At 37.8% G+C, this 17,667-nt stretch overlaps 1 protein-coding gene across 4 annotated transcripts in view; it reads left to right on the top strand.

Annotated features, from left to right (window-relative positions):
• The window catches only part of HELZ (helicase with zinc finger), an 84,814-nt gene that overhangs the window by 12,081 nt on the left and 55,066 nt on the right, over positions 1–17,667 (top strand). For 2 of the 4 annotated variants that reach the window (XM_048324103.1, XM_048324102.1), the window contains exons 2-8: positions 5,069–5,296; positions 7,072–7,108; positions 10,417–10,541; positions 12,694–12,750; positions 13,540–13,588; positions 14,008–14,083; positions 16,800–16,998. In XM_048324103.1, the coding sequence (XP_048180060.1) occupies positions 5,087–5,296; positions 7,072–7,108; positions 10,417–10,541; positions 12,694–12,750; positions 13,540–13,588; positions 14,008–14,083; positions 16,800–16,998 (753 nt within the window). In that variant the 5' untranslated portion in view covers positions 5,069–5,086. The remainder of the gene's footprint in view (positions 1–5,068; positions 5,297–7,071; positions 7,109–10,416; positions 10,542–12,693; positions 12,751–13,539; positions 13,589–14,007; positions 14,084–16,799; positions 16,999–17,667) is intronic. The other 2 variants (XM_048324105.1, XM_048324104.1) reach the window with 2 other exon arrangements.

Genomic DNA, 17,667 nt, shown 5'->3' with positions numbered 1-17,667 from the left:
TTTGGTGGCCAGTCTGTGAGATGGGCTGAAAAATCCCAAAGGGTTGGGAAACAGAGTGCTTGCATTTCTGTAGAGAGGGGCAGGATGAGTGGAATTCATTCTGCCCTGCTCTCAGAGCCTGCACCAGCTTGACTCCAATAGGCAATGGAAGGGCAAATCTATCTCCTCCTCTCCTTTCCCGCAGGACAGGAGGCTGCTAACAGGAGGACATGGCTGAATGGCTTTGGCAAGGAATATTTTGTGCTTATTTCTCTCAGCAGAGCTGTTTGAAGGGTTATGGATTGTAATGGGAGGCAGCTGGAGAGGCTCTTCCCCTGCACATTCCCCATGGCAATGGGTCTCATTCATTTGCTTCACTCTGTGATTCCCAGGATGTGGCTCTTGAAGTAAATTCAATTGACAGTAAATCCCTACCAGTCTCACTGTAGGACTGCAAGTTGAACATCATTGCTTTAGCATAAATCTTTACAAGAGATGTTAATGTTTGGTTAAAATATGCAAATATTTACTGACTTGTCTACTGTTTGTCAGCTTGGCATGCGAGACCTTGGATCTGATCCTTCTGTCTTGGCAGACATTGGGAATTTTGCCAGTAACATTAATAGGAACAGCATTGTGCCCTCTAATCTGTTTGTTTATGAAGTACAGCGAGAGTTATCTGGCTAGATGCTTTACAGTGAATTGAAAAAGCATCTGTTTGAAATTTTTTTAGGAACCATCACATGCTTTAACTTATCATTATCTTAGTGCATGGACCCTTTGATTCCATAAAACACATCAGTAAGCTGTGGAGCATGGAAGTGCACAGTCATGAGTAAAACTGCTGTGAAACACTAGAATTTTAGTTCATGATGTTCTCTCCTCCTACATAGATTTTAATTTGAAGTTGGACTCATCAGACTGTGGAGTAGCTCTTCAGAGCCTCCTGTGCACCAAGCAGGCGTAGTGTTTACTTGGAAGTAAATGACTGTGTAGATCACGTTGTTTATCACTCTTCCTCCTCAAGCTGTCCCTTCTGCCTTTCCCAGCCCCCTCTGCACTTCTGGAGGGGAAATGTGCAGCTTTATTTGGAGATTAAATTTTAGTTACTCTTTTTGTATTTGTTTACAAAAGCCCTTTGGCAAGAAGGTGGAATACTCATTAGGAATATTGAGCCTGAAAATCATTAGTCGTAGGGGGGGAAAAATTGTCATGCTTAGTTGTAAAAACCACTGAGGTTTAAGTAACACCAGTTGGAACTAACCAGGTCTTTGAAACAATATTTTGTGGAAGACAAGCTGAGTACAAATTGGCCTTCAAAGAAATGCAAGTTCAGTAAGTTCTCTTCTACTTAAGGGCAGGAGTTTTTTGAGGTACAAAGTATGATGCCAGATTATATATTTATATATATAATTTCTTAGGGAAGTCCCCCTGTTTCAGATATGCAACTTCAGCTAGTGGGAATATGCCTGTTTACTGGTTCTTCAATATTTTGAAGATGTATTAAACTTCACTATAGGGTAAGTTATTTCTCAAAATTGAATTTTGAACTCTTTCGGCATGTGGTTTTCCAGGTCTCTTTGAGAAAATGAATAATCATGACGTTTGTCCTGTTACATGTTTAGTATTTTAATTTCAGTTTTGCAGACAGAAGGGAAGCTCATAAGTTTTGCAAAGAGAGTTGGGAGTATAGCACAGACCTTGTGACACTTCAGCTTTCAATTCTAATCTGTAATAAATTCTACTCTTAGACTGAATGTAGAAATTCCAGTTTTATGCTTGAAATCTTGAAAATAAAGATTTGTAGAACTGAAAATAAATTTCTTTTAACAAGTGCCTTCACGCCTTGGCTGTTAATGATTCTGTGAATACTTTAAGATTGGAAACGGCCTCGAAGGTTGAGTCCAACCTTTGACAAAATACCACTGTGCCAACTAAACCAGATTGTGAAGTGCACTTGTTTTTGAGCACTTCCAGGGATGGTGACTCCATCACTTCCTGGGTAGCCCATTCCAATGCTTAGCCACTCTTCCAGTGAAGGAATTTTTCCTCAGATCCAACCTAAACCTCTCTTGGTGCAGCTTGAGGCCATTTCCACTTGTCCTGTCACTTCTTCTCAGGGAGCACAGCCAGACTCCCACCTGGCCACAACCTCCTTTCAGACAATTGCAGGGATTGAGAAGGTCCCCCCTTAGCCTCCTTTTCTCCAGGCTGAGCCCCAACAACTCCCTCAGCTGCTCCTGATCACACTGGTGCTCTAGACCCTTCCCCAGCTCTGTTCCCCTCTCTGGGCTCAAATGAGCCCCTCAGTGCCCTTCTTGAGGGGAGGAGCCCAGAACTGGACACTGGACTTGTGGTGAGGCATCAGCAGTGCCCAGCAGAGGGGCAGTCGCTTTTCCCGGTCCTGCTGGGACTTAGGAACTGCTCTGAATGATTTTAAATGTAGGCAAGTCAGGTACTTCAACAGACTAGATTTTAAGAAATGGTGGTTGTAATTCATGTTCACAAGTTTCAGTTGTTGATACAGGGTACCAAAACTAGGAACAATGGTTTCTGAAGTCAGCAGGAAAGGTCAGGTGTCTCCAAGGAACAGTCTAGAGCACCTGGATTGGAATCTGAAGTAGATGGCACAAAGACCTAATAAATGTCCGTATTTGAGTCTGCATGTACGGCCATAGGTGGGATTGAAATGAAATGAGAGCCTGAGTGCATAATTTTCCACATGTTGTCCACGTACTGGTTTTGTTTGTTATAATTTGATTTTTTTCCAAACAAATTACACTGGAGTGGCTCCGTATCTATCACTGTGTCCCATACACTGTGATTTTGGTGGGTTTTTTACACCCTGAAATATCATCAGTGTGACTCAGTTATCCAACAGCTTGGTCCTTACTGCTCTTGCTTCCACTTAATTTACGGGATTTTGCTCAGGGTCAGTTATGTCCTCTGAGGGACTCTGGAGTCTTCAAATTGACCAAAGAAATTGTGTGGCCACTTCTAGGTGTGTAAAATCCAGCTTCTCAAACACAAGAGTTCTATATTTATCCAACTAGTCAGCGTAAGGCAAATGATAAGGAACATCTTTGTCTTTTACGTGGTGCCGTGCTGGAGGAGAAGGGCTTTCAAATGCCTGTCAGCTGCACTGGCCAGGTCACTTAGGATGGAATCTGTGTTTAGTCAGCTCTTTGAGAATAAACACACAGAAGCTCTGCTCAGCCTTTTGGTCAAAGGAATTTTGGTTATATGTCAGCCAGGAAGTGAGGAAATCAAAAGTACAGCAGAGTTCATGGAGTCCTCTATTTTCAGTCCCTTAGGAGGAAAACAGTGTACATGAGAAAAGCATCAATTAACTGTTGTATCACCGTGGAAGCAGATCCTAGATTTGTGAAATACACAGTGGTCTAAAATGGTAGTGAAGTGGAAACCAGTGTGATTTTTAGTTGCATCTATAAAGGGTCCTTGCATACACAGCCTAAGAATACCTAACATTTATGTAGTTGAAAATATGTGCTTAAGTGATCCAGCAGAATCTTTAATAGAATTACCTCATGAATGAATTTACTCATATGGAAATGCAAAACCTACTTGCCTGTTCCTATTCTGTTTGAAAATGCAGACACGTTTTTAGCAGAAGAAAAAAAAATGTGGATGAATGAGGTAATATTTTACAAGGCTGTTATTAAGAAAGAGACACATGTCACAGATTTGTACCAGGATAACTGTGAAATAGTCATGCTTACGTTATTTCATTTTAGAGAAGATTTTTTTTTTAGTTGTATATGAGAAATTTTTATATCAGTGTTGTAAAAGGGAAGCTAGTTTATGTCTTGAAAAATCAATATTCCTTTATATAATTATTTTGATACTGAATGGAAATTTAGAATAGAAGGGAAAACATAGAACACTATGTTGTACAATATATTAAAAGACTTGTTTACATTTCTCCTGAATGTTGGCTTAGGCATGTGTTAATGGGAAAAGTGGGGTCAGGGATTATTTTTCATATGGGGAAAATGCATTTATTTGACTTCCAGATAAATTCTTGAAGTTACTTTACTTTCGGTTGAAAATCTGAAAATACCAAGTATAAAGGAAGCTTTTAACAGTGAATTCTTAAAGTGGACTAAAAATAGTTATTTGAGAGAATTGTAATAGTTGATCTGTAATCAGGAATATTGACAATATGCTGCTTGCTAAAAGCAAAAATGAGAACTGTTAGTTTTTTTCCTCTTTCAGTTATCAGAACCCGTTTTTGTGAAGTCTGCTTTAAAGTACAGTGTCTCTAGGGATGTGTATCATGGATTTAAATATTATGTCAATGAAGGGAGAATGTAGACAGAGATTACAGAAGTGCTTTGCTCTTCTGTTGGTGGTTCAGATGTAGATAACCATTTGTCTTAGTTTATTGGCAGATAATGTCTGTCTGTATACAGATTTCTATTATAACTATCTCAATCCCCTCAAATATTTACTTTAAAATTATTTAAGAAGTTCTGCACAAAGGTGTTGGTGTGGCAGGGGTATCTAGACTTTCTCAGCTGTAAATGTAGCTAAACCAGCAGGAGGAATACACAAGCGTTTGGTTTGCTGTTGACCCCCTGGTCTTTCCTATCCTTCCCTGTCCTCCCTGTTGTCCTTTCCCCAGAGGAAGCACCTCCTCCTCCCGAGTGTAGGTGAGAAGTACTTGGAAGAGAAGGTGTTGTGGAGTCCATGGCTGCAGGCTCAAGAGACAGCACTTAGGGGATGAGTTGTGTTCCTTCCAAAGCAAAGGTTGTGTTGCCATTGAAGACCCAAAAGCCTCTGCTTAAATCCATGCTGACTTTAAAATTTGAAACCCCTACTTACATTCTTAAAATCAATCGTGGGCTTTATGTACCTTCTTGAATTAGAATCAAAACCAAGAGCTGGGATGGAGAAAAGCCTGGGAAGAAATTAGTTAGTGAGAAGCTTGGTTTAGGAAATGTGACTGGCATAGCACAAGGGGGATGTGATACAGCACCTTGAGATGGGAATGGAAGTTGGTTGGCAAGTTTTCAGTGCCATTCCACAGCTAACCAACATTTTATCGTCCCCTCTGCCCCCGCTCTAGGATTTCTGTCCCTGAGTCATGGCAGACAGAAGACCAGAGAAGGCATGTGAACAAGCATGTGAATCCCTTAAGCAGCAGGATTATGAAGTGGCAGTGAAGCATTGCACAGAGGCTCTCCTTTCCCTCAGCCAGTACCCCCCAGCTCACCTCCTGGAGCCCTGCCAGGCAGAAATCGACCGCATCAAAATCGAGACTCTTCTGTATAGAATTGCTTCCTTTTTACAACTTGTGAGTGTGACTCTTTATAGTATCTAGTGAACTGGAAAGAAAAGTCAAATATCTTGTATTGTCAAGATTTAAATACAACTCAGAATTTTTGGCATGTTGCTCTGCCCATAGAATCCCTCTTGCTATGATGTGAGGCTTCTGTCTTGTAGCTCTCCCTGATCCGTTTATTTTTCAGGATTGGAACCTCTTACTTTGGGTCTCAATCACACTTTTCTAAACAAATAAGGAAAAATACTTCAAACATTTAAAAAAAAAAAAAAATATATATATATATATATATTCCAGGAAGGCAAAGTAGCTAAGTTTAGGGTACATATGCTAAATTACATACCAAATTACCTTATCTTTAAAGAGCATGAAGTTAAAGTTTCCACAAATAAAAACACTCAAAAAATGAAGTTAAGAAATGCCAGAATCTAGGTAACTGGTTTATACCTGCTTTAGCTCCATTTGCGTATGCCTAAAATTAGTTTTTTAATGCTTAATCCCAGCTTTCCAGGGCTAGACTAGCGCATATCTGGTGAAAGATGTAACTTTTAGACTCTGGCAAATATTTATTTAGTGGAAAGGTGAAAACAGGTCTTGTAAGGGTTTGTAAATGCAAAGCAAGAAGCATAACCCTGAATTATAGGTGACCCCATTGCCAAAGTCGTGTCCTTCCTTTAAAGCATCAGAACTACAGTTTCTTAAGGGAAAGGACATTACAGTGCTTAAGAATAAGCCTACAACCTGCATTTTCTTACCTTTCTGTAATGCTATTACAGATTTACAGGGGCCTTATCCACTCCAAATCTTTATGTATTGAGTAGGAGCTGTTTCATCCCAGGTGGAAAAAGTTTGGCCAAGTCACAAGACCTTGCTGGGCAGCTTTAAGACAAATCTTGCCCATCTGATGAGGGAGTGTTTTTAAGCATTCTTTAAATAAATAGCTGGATTGGACTATTCAGTGTGCAAAACAAGAATTGGGAAACCTCTTAAATGAAGAAGTGACCTATCTTATGGCTCCTCAGGGGAAGAGATTCACAAATAACTGAGGTTGGTTTTTCTAATAGAAGTTGTGTTACCGCAGACTTGACCTCTCAGAATTATTTCCATAAGCAAATACGCACATTGGTGCTTGGAGTATTTAATACATTTCTGACGCCATTCTTTGAAAATCCTCTGAGACACCTATCTGGATGTTCATTATAGTGCTATTATTGCAGTAAGTCTGCAGGGAGTTTGGAAAAAGACTTGAAATCAAAACTTTCCTATTAAAGACTTGAATTATATAGATATGTAAAGTCTTAAAAGTAAAAGAGGAAAACAATCCAAACTTTCCTTCTTGTTTTCTAAACAAAATAATCTTCAAAATCACTTCTGAAAAGACAGAATAAAATAATGTGCGTATCTTAAAATTTCAACAGATCCACAGTAGTGCAAGATTAAAAACCACACAGTGTCTAGAAAGTTAAGTTTTCTATTTTTTTTCCTAGGTGTTGTATAAAACATACACCTTTGCACATTCAGGCTCTTCTTTTAAAATGTCTCCGTGCTGAGAATTTGAGAAAAAGTCAGCATTTTAAGAATTAACTGAGAATTTGAGAAAGAGTCAGCATTCTAAGAATTAATTAAATTATAATTGACGTGTGATTTATGTTCTTTACATGTTCCACCCAGGAAAAGACAAGGTAATGGTTTCTAAAAAGTTTTAAAAAACTTGTAATTCAAACATGTAGTTGTTTATGCTAACTGGAATAATGCTATTTTTAAACTTTTCATGTTTTACCTTTCAGAAAAAGTATGGGCAAGCAGATGAAGACTGTAGGCATGGTATGCTTATTTTCTTTTTTTATTAAATAGTGTTATGAATTGCAGTCAGTTGTCTGAACTTTTAAAACTGATGCCCAGATTTGTTAGTTTGCTAACAGGGTTTTTTTTCCTATTTAAAATTATGTATCTGCTTTATAATACTTTTTCTGCTTTTTTTTTTTTTTTTTCCCTTAAAGAGAGATCTCACTATTTTTCAGCTCTTGCTCACGTACCAGGACTCAAATACATGTCTTTGGCACAGTGGTGCTATTTAGCTAATAGTTATTTTAGTGCACAAATGTAGGAAGAGTTGATAATGTCAGGATTCTTATGAAGATAAAGACAAAAAGACAGCTGATTGTTCTGCCTTTCTTCCCAGGGACATGGTGGATATTTTGGTTTGCATTTGGGCCTTAGTTCAGAGAAAATCAAGATGATGCACGTTTGTTAAAGCTTCCAAATGTACCTATGTCACAATGAAGTTGAGCCTTTCATGTTTCGCTGCCTTGTTCAGTTTGGGTATTTTTGAAGGAGTTAACCATCTTTCCTAATCCCCTGTTGTTCATGTATAACGCAAATTATTCAGAATTCACTGAGAGCTCACTGAGTTTGGAAAGTGTTGGAACACAGTTTATCAGTTAGATTTGGAAAGAAAAGGTGGGTAGGTCCTACCTTTCGGTTTTAATTCTTTAACTACTCCTGAATGTTAAAGGAAGTTTTTTCAGGTGCAGTTTTGTTACACAGACTGTGATCTACTCTTCTGACATTCCTATGCTAGCAATGATAATCTTTAAATTGTTCCTTTCTGGGTTTGTGGATTTTAATTTGATTTGGGTTTTCTTTAATGTGTTTGTCTTCACTGATAGTCAAGTCATAGTTTGGGGAATTTGTGGGGCTCTGCAGCCTGCTTGTAAAGGTCCATAAAAATTGACGAAGAAAAAGAAACTTGCTTTCTCTAGGTGTAAAATTAAAGTTTAATAACTTACAAAAGTCTGAATGTCGCTTAATCAGTACCATTCTTAAAATAGCCTGAAAGTTTTAAAAAATTTCTTTTACCTTATTGATGTATGCTATAGGGGTGTAATATTCTAACTTCAGAGTTGTCTTTCATGATGGCAAATAAAAGTGAGAGACATATGGAAAGCCGAATGATGGTTAAAGGAGGTAGGAGGGAGAATGCTGTTTTTAATGAATAGTGTTCTCATTGATGAGCTCTGATGGGTTTGTCATAGGGGACAGGGGTGACATTTATCTGTGGAAGTTTTTCTTGGTGTGTGTGTCAGTTATCAGTATCTCAAAGGAACTGTCATGGTAACTGCTTGTCATCTCTCACTGGACAGGCGTAGAAGTGGGTGGAATAGGACCACTGATCTCTTATCTTCTTTTTTAAAATTAAGTAGGAAAAACCAGCCTTTAAATGTATATTAGTTAACAAAGAAATAGCATCCAGATTAATGTTAATTTCCTTTATTCATGCCAGCATATTCTGCACATATTTTTTTCCAGATCTAAAACTGAGGACATTTTTGAACTTACTAATGCCATATTTATGTATGTATATAAAAATGTTGTGTATGTGTTTATATATATATATACACACATATACACACATACCATATTTTTATGAATATACGAATGAATGATTTGGTTGTGGTTCTCCATGATGTGTGGTTATCAATTGTAGCCCAGCACCTTGACATTTAGAGTATCTGCTATCTGCATTTATGATCCCAGAAGGTCTTAGTTTTAGTTTGATGTTTGAAGTATTGGGAAGAAACAACCTTAGCATGGACTACTTGATACTCACACTCCTTGATGCTCACAGGCTTTTTATAATGGGCAAAGCTTTTTTACAAGACTTGACACATTGCGCAGCTATGATGGTTTTATTTTAACCTGAATGATCGGTGTATTTTGGAATAGCTGGAGAAATACATGTTCTTTATAGTATGCTGCTTGCAGTGTTACAAGGAATTATGATAACTTAAAATCTGTTAAATTATTCCACAAATCTTTCCCAAAAGATACTGGTTAATGTGTTGCAACTTTTTATGTGCAACCGTATGTTTTAGCTTGGTGATATTATGCAGATAGTGGTATATATCATAATTGGAGATTTAATCTTTGAGATTAAAATAGCAAACTGTCAGACATGTTAAAGCTATTTTTGGTGCTTCTGCTTCTGATTTGGGAAGTAAGTTCTATTTTTGGCAATGTGGTCAGTACTATCAGAGTGGTGAATTCAGACTAATTTTTGAGGCACTTTATAAGAAAGGATTTAGTTACCATTGCAGTTTGAAGAGATGCTTAGCTGTTTTTATTTAAATGTTTTGTGGGACTATTTCTTTATTGAGCCTTTAATGCAATTTCTGTTAACGACGTGAACGTCTGTTGAGTGAGGAGTTTTGATTTAATTTTCTAAAATGTAACCCTGAAGTTGTGGTGAATGTGAAATTCCTATTAGCACTAACAGGGGCCGTTTGCATCTGCATGAGTAGCAGTATAAACACAGATGTTGATGTTGCCTGCAATAACAGTTATTTTATAATTCCTTAATTTTAAACAACTGTCCAGCCTTCTTTTCAATTCACACGCTAGGCTTGCTAAGCTTTTTAGTCACTCTGGCATTTCCTTTTCTGGACAGGTAATACATGTGATTAAATGTTGTTCCAGCTTGTCTGAAGCACGTCTGTATCGTGAAATAAATCCTGTCCCTGCTGGAAGTGTTCAGGAAAGTGTCTGTTTGGCACTGCTCGCTGCTGATCCCGTGCTAGGAAGCATTCAGAAAGTTTTCTGTTACATGGAGCCTGTAAATTTCTGGGCTCAGACAGTCGTTCCTATATGCCACACTTTGCAGCATAAGTGAATAAAAGCCCTTTTAAAGGAGCAGGAATTGCCCATGAGGAGGTTGGCTATTTTTGGAAACGACAGGGCATGCATTTTGTGAGCATGAATGGATCTTCCTAAGCATGTTTGTGTTACTGAGAGGTTGTTGGTTGCTATTTCTTTTTTTACTCTTTCTGTGAGAGGAGGTCCTTTGTGTCTGTGTCAGATATTTGAATTTACCCTTCCCATATTTAATTTATGTCTATTTTAGCATGCAAACATGACAACCTTTTTTGAGCTCATGTGCAGCATTTATTAGATGGTGGGAGACAAGCTTCAAGTTAATATTAGACAACAGCACATGATACTTAATTTACATCCAAGAAGCCCTGGATTCAACCTGAGCCTCAGACTTTGTTCTCTTGTTAAGGCTGAAGGAAAACTGTATGTATGACTTAAATGTTTGGTGTGCTGAGGATAATGGTAGCTGATTTGTGTTGCAGTGCTGGGAGAGGGGCTGGCCAAGGGCGATGGATCTCTCCGGGCAGTGCTCTGCTGCATGCATCTCAAAGGGAAGCTGCAAATTGTGTCTAATGTTCTTTCCAAATCACTGATGGGGGAATCACTGGTAAGTGGGTTTGCTGCAATCTACATGATTTAAAAAAACAGTTTTAAATTTCCTTCTTTTAAAAAATCTGTTTAATAACAAACTTCCAAACGTACGTTTCATTGGCAGGTTGCAACAAAAATTATTTGTGTGGAAAAGATAAATATATGGGCACGCATATGTCATCAGGATGCCAGGTTCTTGCATAACCAGTGTTTCAGAGTTGTTAGGATTTTGAAAAGTTTTTTCATTGTTGGCCCGGAATCATCAGGGAATGTAAAATAAATTTGCATATTTGTGTGATTGACGAGAATAATACAAATCTCAAACTTTTGCTTGCTTATTCTAAATTTTACCTGACCCCATTTTGCATGGACTTCTGGAATTCTGTCCATTAAAGCAGAAAAATTATTGATTGGACTTTCAAATAACTGGCCCATGATAAGTTGTAAGACAGCATAAAAAGCTTTTCAGGAAAAGAACAAAAGCTTTGCATTTCAAGACGAAGGTAGAGGTCTGAGTTCAAAGCTTCTATTTTACCCTTGAACTGTTAAAAACTTGTAAAGACGCTTTTAACCCCAGATGTGTAAGTAACTTCTGACTCCTATGTGACTACTCATATGGGGAAAATTAGGGACATATGTGAGTCTCTCAAAAATAGCGTCTCTTTAATTTCTGTTATCTGGATTAAATAGGAAGTTCATCATCATGAACTGCTGGCCTTAATAAACAGAAACATGGTCATAGCTTGGTCAGACTGAGGGGAACGTGTGACATCAGAAACTTGCAGGAGAACCTCTTACCCTGAGATTGGATCCTGTCTCCCATGTCTTGGTGCTTAACTGAATCACTAGGTTATTTATGAGAGTTCTGTTTGTCTGTCTGGGCTGTATCCTGAATTCCCTTCCCCCCGGCCATTGGCTATTTTTACATAAAGAAAGGGGTTTTTTTCTTTGTTTAGCTGTTTTCTAATGAAAAAATGTTTCATTGAAAAATTCCTGGTGAGGTTGAAGGAAACTTGCCTTCAGGAAAAATTAGTAAAATAGCCTTATTGCAGGGAATGTAGAGTGCCCTTGTTTTGAGCTGCTGTTGTGCAAATAAAGGTACCTTTGTATAGAGTTCCAGAGTGTCATCCCAAAGCAGAGTTTGAGAGGTTTTTACAAGCTTTAGGTTGTTAGACACAGTTGTTATCAGTAGGAATATTAAAATCAGCAGCTGATTTTCTGACTTGTGCCATTGTTTGAAAGAAGAAGTGAAACAAAGTTTTGGAATGAATTTATTGAAGAGTTGGAATCCATCCAGTTTCATCCCCAGTGGCTTAAGAGAATGATTCTTGGTAACATTTTTTGCTCTAATACATTTAAGCTCAACAAGTTCAATTTTCAGCCTTCTGCTGCAAAAGTGAAAAATCATTTTGGAAAAAGCCTGAGTGTGAGGATTGTTAAGTGTGTAAGTTTTCAGCAAAGAGTAATTTCTGCTGCTCAGTAGCACAGTCAGAACATGGAGAAATCTAACAAATGTAGGAGCACTTAATTAAATTTCTGCAAGAGATTATAGAAACAAACCCCATAGGTCTGGGTTCCTTTAATCAAAGTTTTGACTTAAAAGAGTGTGAAATTGTTACGAATAGCTATGTATTTCACATAAATTCAATTTTGAAAGATTTTTACTTCAGTTGTACTTGACTATGCAGTTAGTTACATGGCTAATCTTTACTTTTGAGGGAAAACTCCAAAAATTACACAGTCTACATCAGAGCAGGAAGAGTTATGGAGCTGCAGAAATTAGTGATCTGTGAAGCAGATCCTTAAAAAGAAATGAATCCATCACTCCAACAGCAGTGAAAGATTGTTATATTAATTCTTCAGAGCTGAAGTGTTGCAGTAACCATGGTATAATTTTTTCCTCAAGTTCTTCTTAATATGGTACTTTCCTGAATTGTCCTGTATGGATACTTGCTGTAAGTCTAGTGCTGGTTTTGGCCAGTGTAGAATTCACTCTTTCACCATAATGTTTACTCAGTTTTATTTAGTGTCATTTAAAATTGGTGTTGTAAGTCAAACTCGACTTTTCATTCTTGCCTTTCTCTTGGTGTTGAGGGGGCAATGGAGTTGCTTGCTGTGGTTTAATGCATGTAATGGTGTTCATTAATTAATATTCTTTCTGCCCCCAGAACGGGATGGTAACTAAAGATCTGACACGACTGAAAACACTTCTTGCTGAAACAGAGGTAATAATGAGGATATTATTGGGAAAATAACGAGCAGTACCTGAAGCAGCTGAAGGGCTGCTTTCCACGTGTCCCAGAAGATCCAGGCTCAGATCCAGGCTGAGAACAGACTGGTTCAAACATTATTGTTTCTGCTGGTGTGTTGGTCTTTACCCAACAATGTCTTGCAGGACGTATGAGAAAATAAAAAATGATGCTAATAGGTTGTTTATTCTCGAAATAGAAAGTAGAAAGAATTCCAAGCATTTAGATACGCTTTATTTATTTATTTATTTATTATGTTTTTCTCTGTTGGAAATTGGTCTGAAGTAATAAACATGACTTCAGAATTTTTTAAACAATATAAATACCTTCTTAATCACCTTTTTTTTTTGTACTGGACATCAAACTCTCCTGTCTGCTGATTAAATTGTCCCCTCTCTTTTTTTTCCTTATGCTTAGTCATTTATTTGAGCTTTATTTTTGATGTAGATTGAAAGCTGAAGGACTTATTAATGCAGTTTAGTTTTTGGTGTTTTAGAAATTCACTGCAGTCCACATTAAGTTGATCACAGGATGGAGTTTGGTCTTGTAAAAATCTCTAAAATTTTCTTCTAACCAGTTGACTTTGTGTTCCTGTCAAAATTCATCAGAATCCCTGTTATCAGCAGGGTTTATGACTGGAAGTAATTTCAACTTATGAGTGATATTTTTGTAATAGTTGTTCTAAAACCCACTTTGACAGCAGTTCCTGTTGATGAAATTGTTTTGTGTTCCTTTATAACTGTGGGCTTTTTTATGTAATTTTAGGCAGCTGGTAAAGTACCATCAGGATATCATGTAGAAGATTTAGATGAAGGTATGTAACTCAATTTTAAAGCTACATAATTTCCTAGTGAGAAGACTTGGATCCTGCTGAATGCTCAGCGCTGCATTGCAGGCAAAAAGCAAAAAAGGGGCTTGACTGTTGTGATGAGCCCCACTGTCTGAGGTAGAATTATCTCAGTGGTGTCTGCATTTGGAGGCAGAAGTTTCTGTTTATTGACCAGGGGGCTCTATCAGGGCCTGTTCCGTTCTGGAGATGGTTTGAAACTTGCCTTCACAACCTGTGCTCTAAATGAGTTTGTTAGGGATTGTAAATCAATTCTGGAAGGGATAATTTTGCTTGTGTCCAGCTACACCTTGGGTTGATGATTAGAGATATGGATCCCTGAGCAGTTGGTGTCTGACTGGAAAACTCTTGGCAATTGAGAATTAACCCTGGTTGTGTCTCGGCAGGGTCCCGGGACAGTTGGCACTTCCGCCCCCCTCCCAGGGGCGTCACGAGCAGTGAGGAATACACACTCTGTAAAAGGTAAACTCTGTGCTTCATGTTAAGCTCCTCCAAGGGAGCAGAATGGTTCCTCTTTTATTTACCTGCTGACAGAATGATTAAGGGGCCAGGAAAGCGAAGGTACTTGTTAGAACAGGAGTTGACCTGTTCACCGATTTTTGGAAGGGTCAGTTTATCCAAGAGCACTTCAGTTTATAGAATGGAATCACTATAAAACTCAGTTTTCATAATATAGTTGTTTGAGGGGCATTTTTCTAGTGACAGGTCAGCACCTGTCTTTCTCCCCTACCTTTTCTAATTCGGATGATTTCAGAGGTGTGAAAATTTCCCCAAGCAGCAGTGTAAGCACACTGAAGCGCAGTGAGGTTATGGTGCTGCCTTCAGATGAATGGGCTTTGTCTTCAGATTAAACAAAAAAAGTAGAATTTCCCTCAGATCTCATTATTTGTCCTTTTGCATAAACTCAAATACACAGAGAAGATCCAGTGGCTTGCATTGGTGTTTTTCCTTGTCTTTTCCAGTCTTCTGGTCAATAATGCCTGTACTTAGTGTTGTTAATTGTGATTGCTCTACATAAAACTGTATTAATATATATGGGGAGGAACCATCATTATGCACTTGCTTCTGCCATTTATGTAACAAATGCAAATTATTTTCAAAAGTTCTGACCTGCTTTTTAAATGAAATGACTGAATTGCTGATTTTGAGCTACTTCTGGCATGATTTTCTAGAGATGCTAAATCTTGGCAACTTTTCTTGACTCTTAATCATGTCTGGTGCTTAATCAGCAATTTAAAAAAACCAGATATTTACAGTTTTTAGCTTGTGGTGATCTTTTGTTGAGTAACATCTATCCCATGTTTCCAACCACTGCTCTGAAACATTTTTCCACTAAAGCTATAATGAGCTTTATGCTCACTGTTAACCATTCCAGTGAGAAGGATGTGCCTTACTGAGCAAATCCCTCTGAACAGCATCATTCTGACCAGAGACTAAAGATTTTAGTTCCTTATGAGGAGACAGTTGCAGGTACTGAATATGAATTTTTGAAGTTCTGGTTTATTTTTCCCCTGTGTACCGTAAAGCAGTAGGAGTGCAGCATATTTATTCTAGATAATGAAGCTATGGAATTGCAGGAGGTATTAAATAAGAAGGTAGAATTGAGGGGAAAAAAAAAGTGTTAAAAATACGAACAATGGGATCTTGGAAAACCTGTATAATGGTGACGAATTCTGAAGTAATATGCTTTCCTATTAAATAATCAAAAGGAAGCCCACTTGATTTTAAATCTGTTATGTAGGTTATAAGAACAGGTCAGCAATTTTATATGCTTGCACTCCATTTACTTTAGGCCATGAAAATCATAATTGTACTTTAGCATTCTAATGCAGTGGTGACTTGGAAAATTGACAGTAGAAGTACTGAAATTGACTGCCAGGAAAAACATTTTAATTTCAAATATATCAAGAAACATAGCTTGAGAAGGCCTTTAGTAATATGGTGTTATATATCATGTTTATTTTGTTTACAGTTTGGGCATGCAAACTTTAAAATACATTTCTTAAAGGAAAAGTGTATGCTAAATCAAATTATAACCACTGATGCAAGTGTGACCTAGATATGCAGGTATTTGTGCTGCAAGGTTTTCATGTCAGTCAGGTGTGGCTTGGTTTTGTCTCATAGCTCAAAGTTCACAGTTTAATTCACATTATATAACACATGTACTGTGGAAATAAAAAAATGTGATGTTTGCATTAACTTTTTATAGTCTCCTTTTGCAAAACAAACAAACAAAACAGTCTCCTGGTCTAATTTTATTCTGTATATCCAATGCTTTCTTGGTACCTTCAGAACTTAAGCCTATCCCTCTATTTCATTTTCATTTTGTCATCTATTTTTAAAGTGCTTCAGTTTTGAAGAATAATGGAGGTGCATCTACTGCCTTGTGGTTTATAATTTTAATACAAAGTTAAATTATAAAAATAGTTCCCAAGTTATACAGGCATTTGCCCAGACTTGCAGTATATCCTGAGAACTAGAATGCTTCAGTTGTATCCAGGCCTTTGGAACAGCATTAATTTGATGCATCAACACATGCCACTAAATGGAAAATGTATTTCTTTAAGAAATTCTTAGTGTCTTCAAGAATGGATCCTTTTAGACTAATACCCTTTCCAAAGAAGAGGATTAACCCTTTTCCTAGAGGTTTATGTGTAGGTGTGTTTAGTAGAAGGGACCATGTGATGTCACTGTTGCTCCAGGAAAAACTGCTGAATGAGTATTTATCAGCTAAAAATGTAATCACTGGAAGAAATTATGCTACATCTTTCCTTTGCCCTTGATTAACAGGGAGCTGATGCATATTAATACAGTGCCTAGTCATTTCAGGGATGCTCTGTGATCTCCTTTTGTTAATTGCTGTTCAAACACTTGATTCTGTTTTCTTTAAAGCTGGAAATTTCTTAAGACTTTTGTCCCCCTATGTTTCTAAGAAATTTGGTATACTTTCCTGGGCTTTGCAATAAGAGAAGCTGCTGTCTCTCTTAGAAAATGCTGTATAAATATATATATCTCCAAATTAGTTCACATGGACTAAACTGCCTTTAGTTCTGTGAGAGAAACTTAAAGAATGGTCCTTCTGGCTTTACAAGTAAAATTTTGATAAATTTATTTTATTTTTTTTTCTAATTGGAGGCTGAGAAGTTCAAGGCATAATCGTTTTTCCTATTTCATGTAGATTTTTAGAGCAAGGGATCTGTAGGTATGGTGCCCAGTGTACTTCAGCACATTCCCAGGAAGAGCTCACAGAATGGCAAAAACGATATGCTTCCCGCTTGATCAGATTAAAACAGCAAAAGGAAAACAAACAGTGTTCGGGCAGTTATATGGAAACCTTGATTGAGAAATGGATGAATTCGTTATCTCCTGAGAAAGTGGTAAGGAAAATATACTGCTTCCGTATGTGCTCCTATTTAAAACTTAACAGATGAGCCTGTTTTTGGCCCTGACTATCAGAGCTGGTCGAATCACTCCTCACCAAGAAATTGTCCAACCCATTTGCTCTCCTTTCCATCCTGCCCTAGGTGTGTTTGCAAAGAGACTTGGGCTGATTTGTGGGTTAATCACAGCTTGTTCATTTTACATATTCACTATTCCCAGTGTAGGATGGATCAGGCAAGTCCCATGGTATTGTTCCTGTTCCCTGACTAGATGGCAGAACTTTTTAAACTGGACAACAATAAATGGTGCAGCTTTCACAACTTAGTGGGGAATACTCTTACTTGTGTGTGGCTCCCTTTCTTTGCCTGCAGCTGCAAGGCACTGGTGTGAAGAACAGCCAATCCCCCAAATACTCAAAAGTGTTTGAGTACCAAGGAGTGGGGGGTATGGATATGATCAAAGTTAGCAGCTCTTTGGAATTAGAAGAAATATTTTTTTGGCATTCGACCAGCTCTACTTACCACTGACCCTAAGGAATTTTTGGTCCATCTATTGTTGATTAAAATCTGGGAAAAGTGGACTTTATGCAAAATGCATTGATGAGTAGAAAGCCTGGTTCTCGTTTCCTGTTGTCTCAGTAGTCTCATTGATGTTAGTGAGATCTG

Source organism: Corvus hawaiiensis, chromosome 19, assembly GCF_020740725.1.
Source record: "Corvus hawaiiensis isolate bCorHaw1 chromosome 19, bCorHaw1.pri.cur, whole genome shotgun sequence".
In the NCBI taxonomy this organism is placed as follows: domain Eukaryota; kingdom Metazoa; phylum Chordata; class Aves; order Passeriformes; family Corvidae; genus Corvus; species Corvus hawaiiensis.
This window is presented reverse-complemented; position numbering and strand designations above follow the sequence as displayed.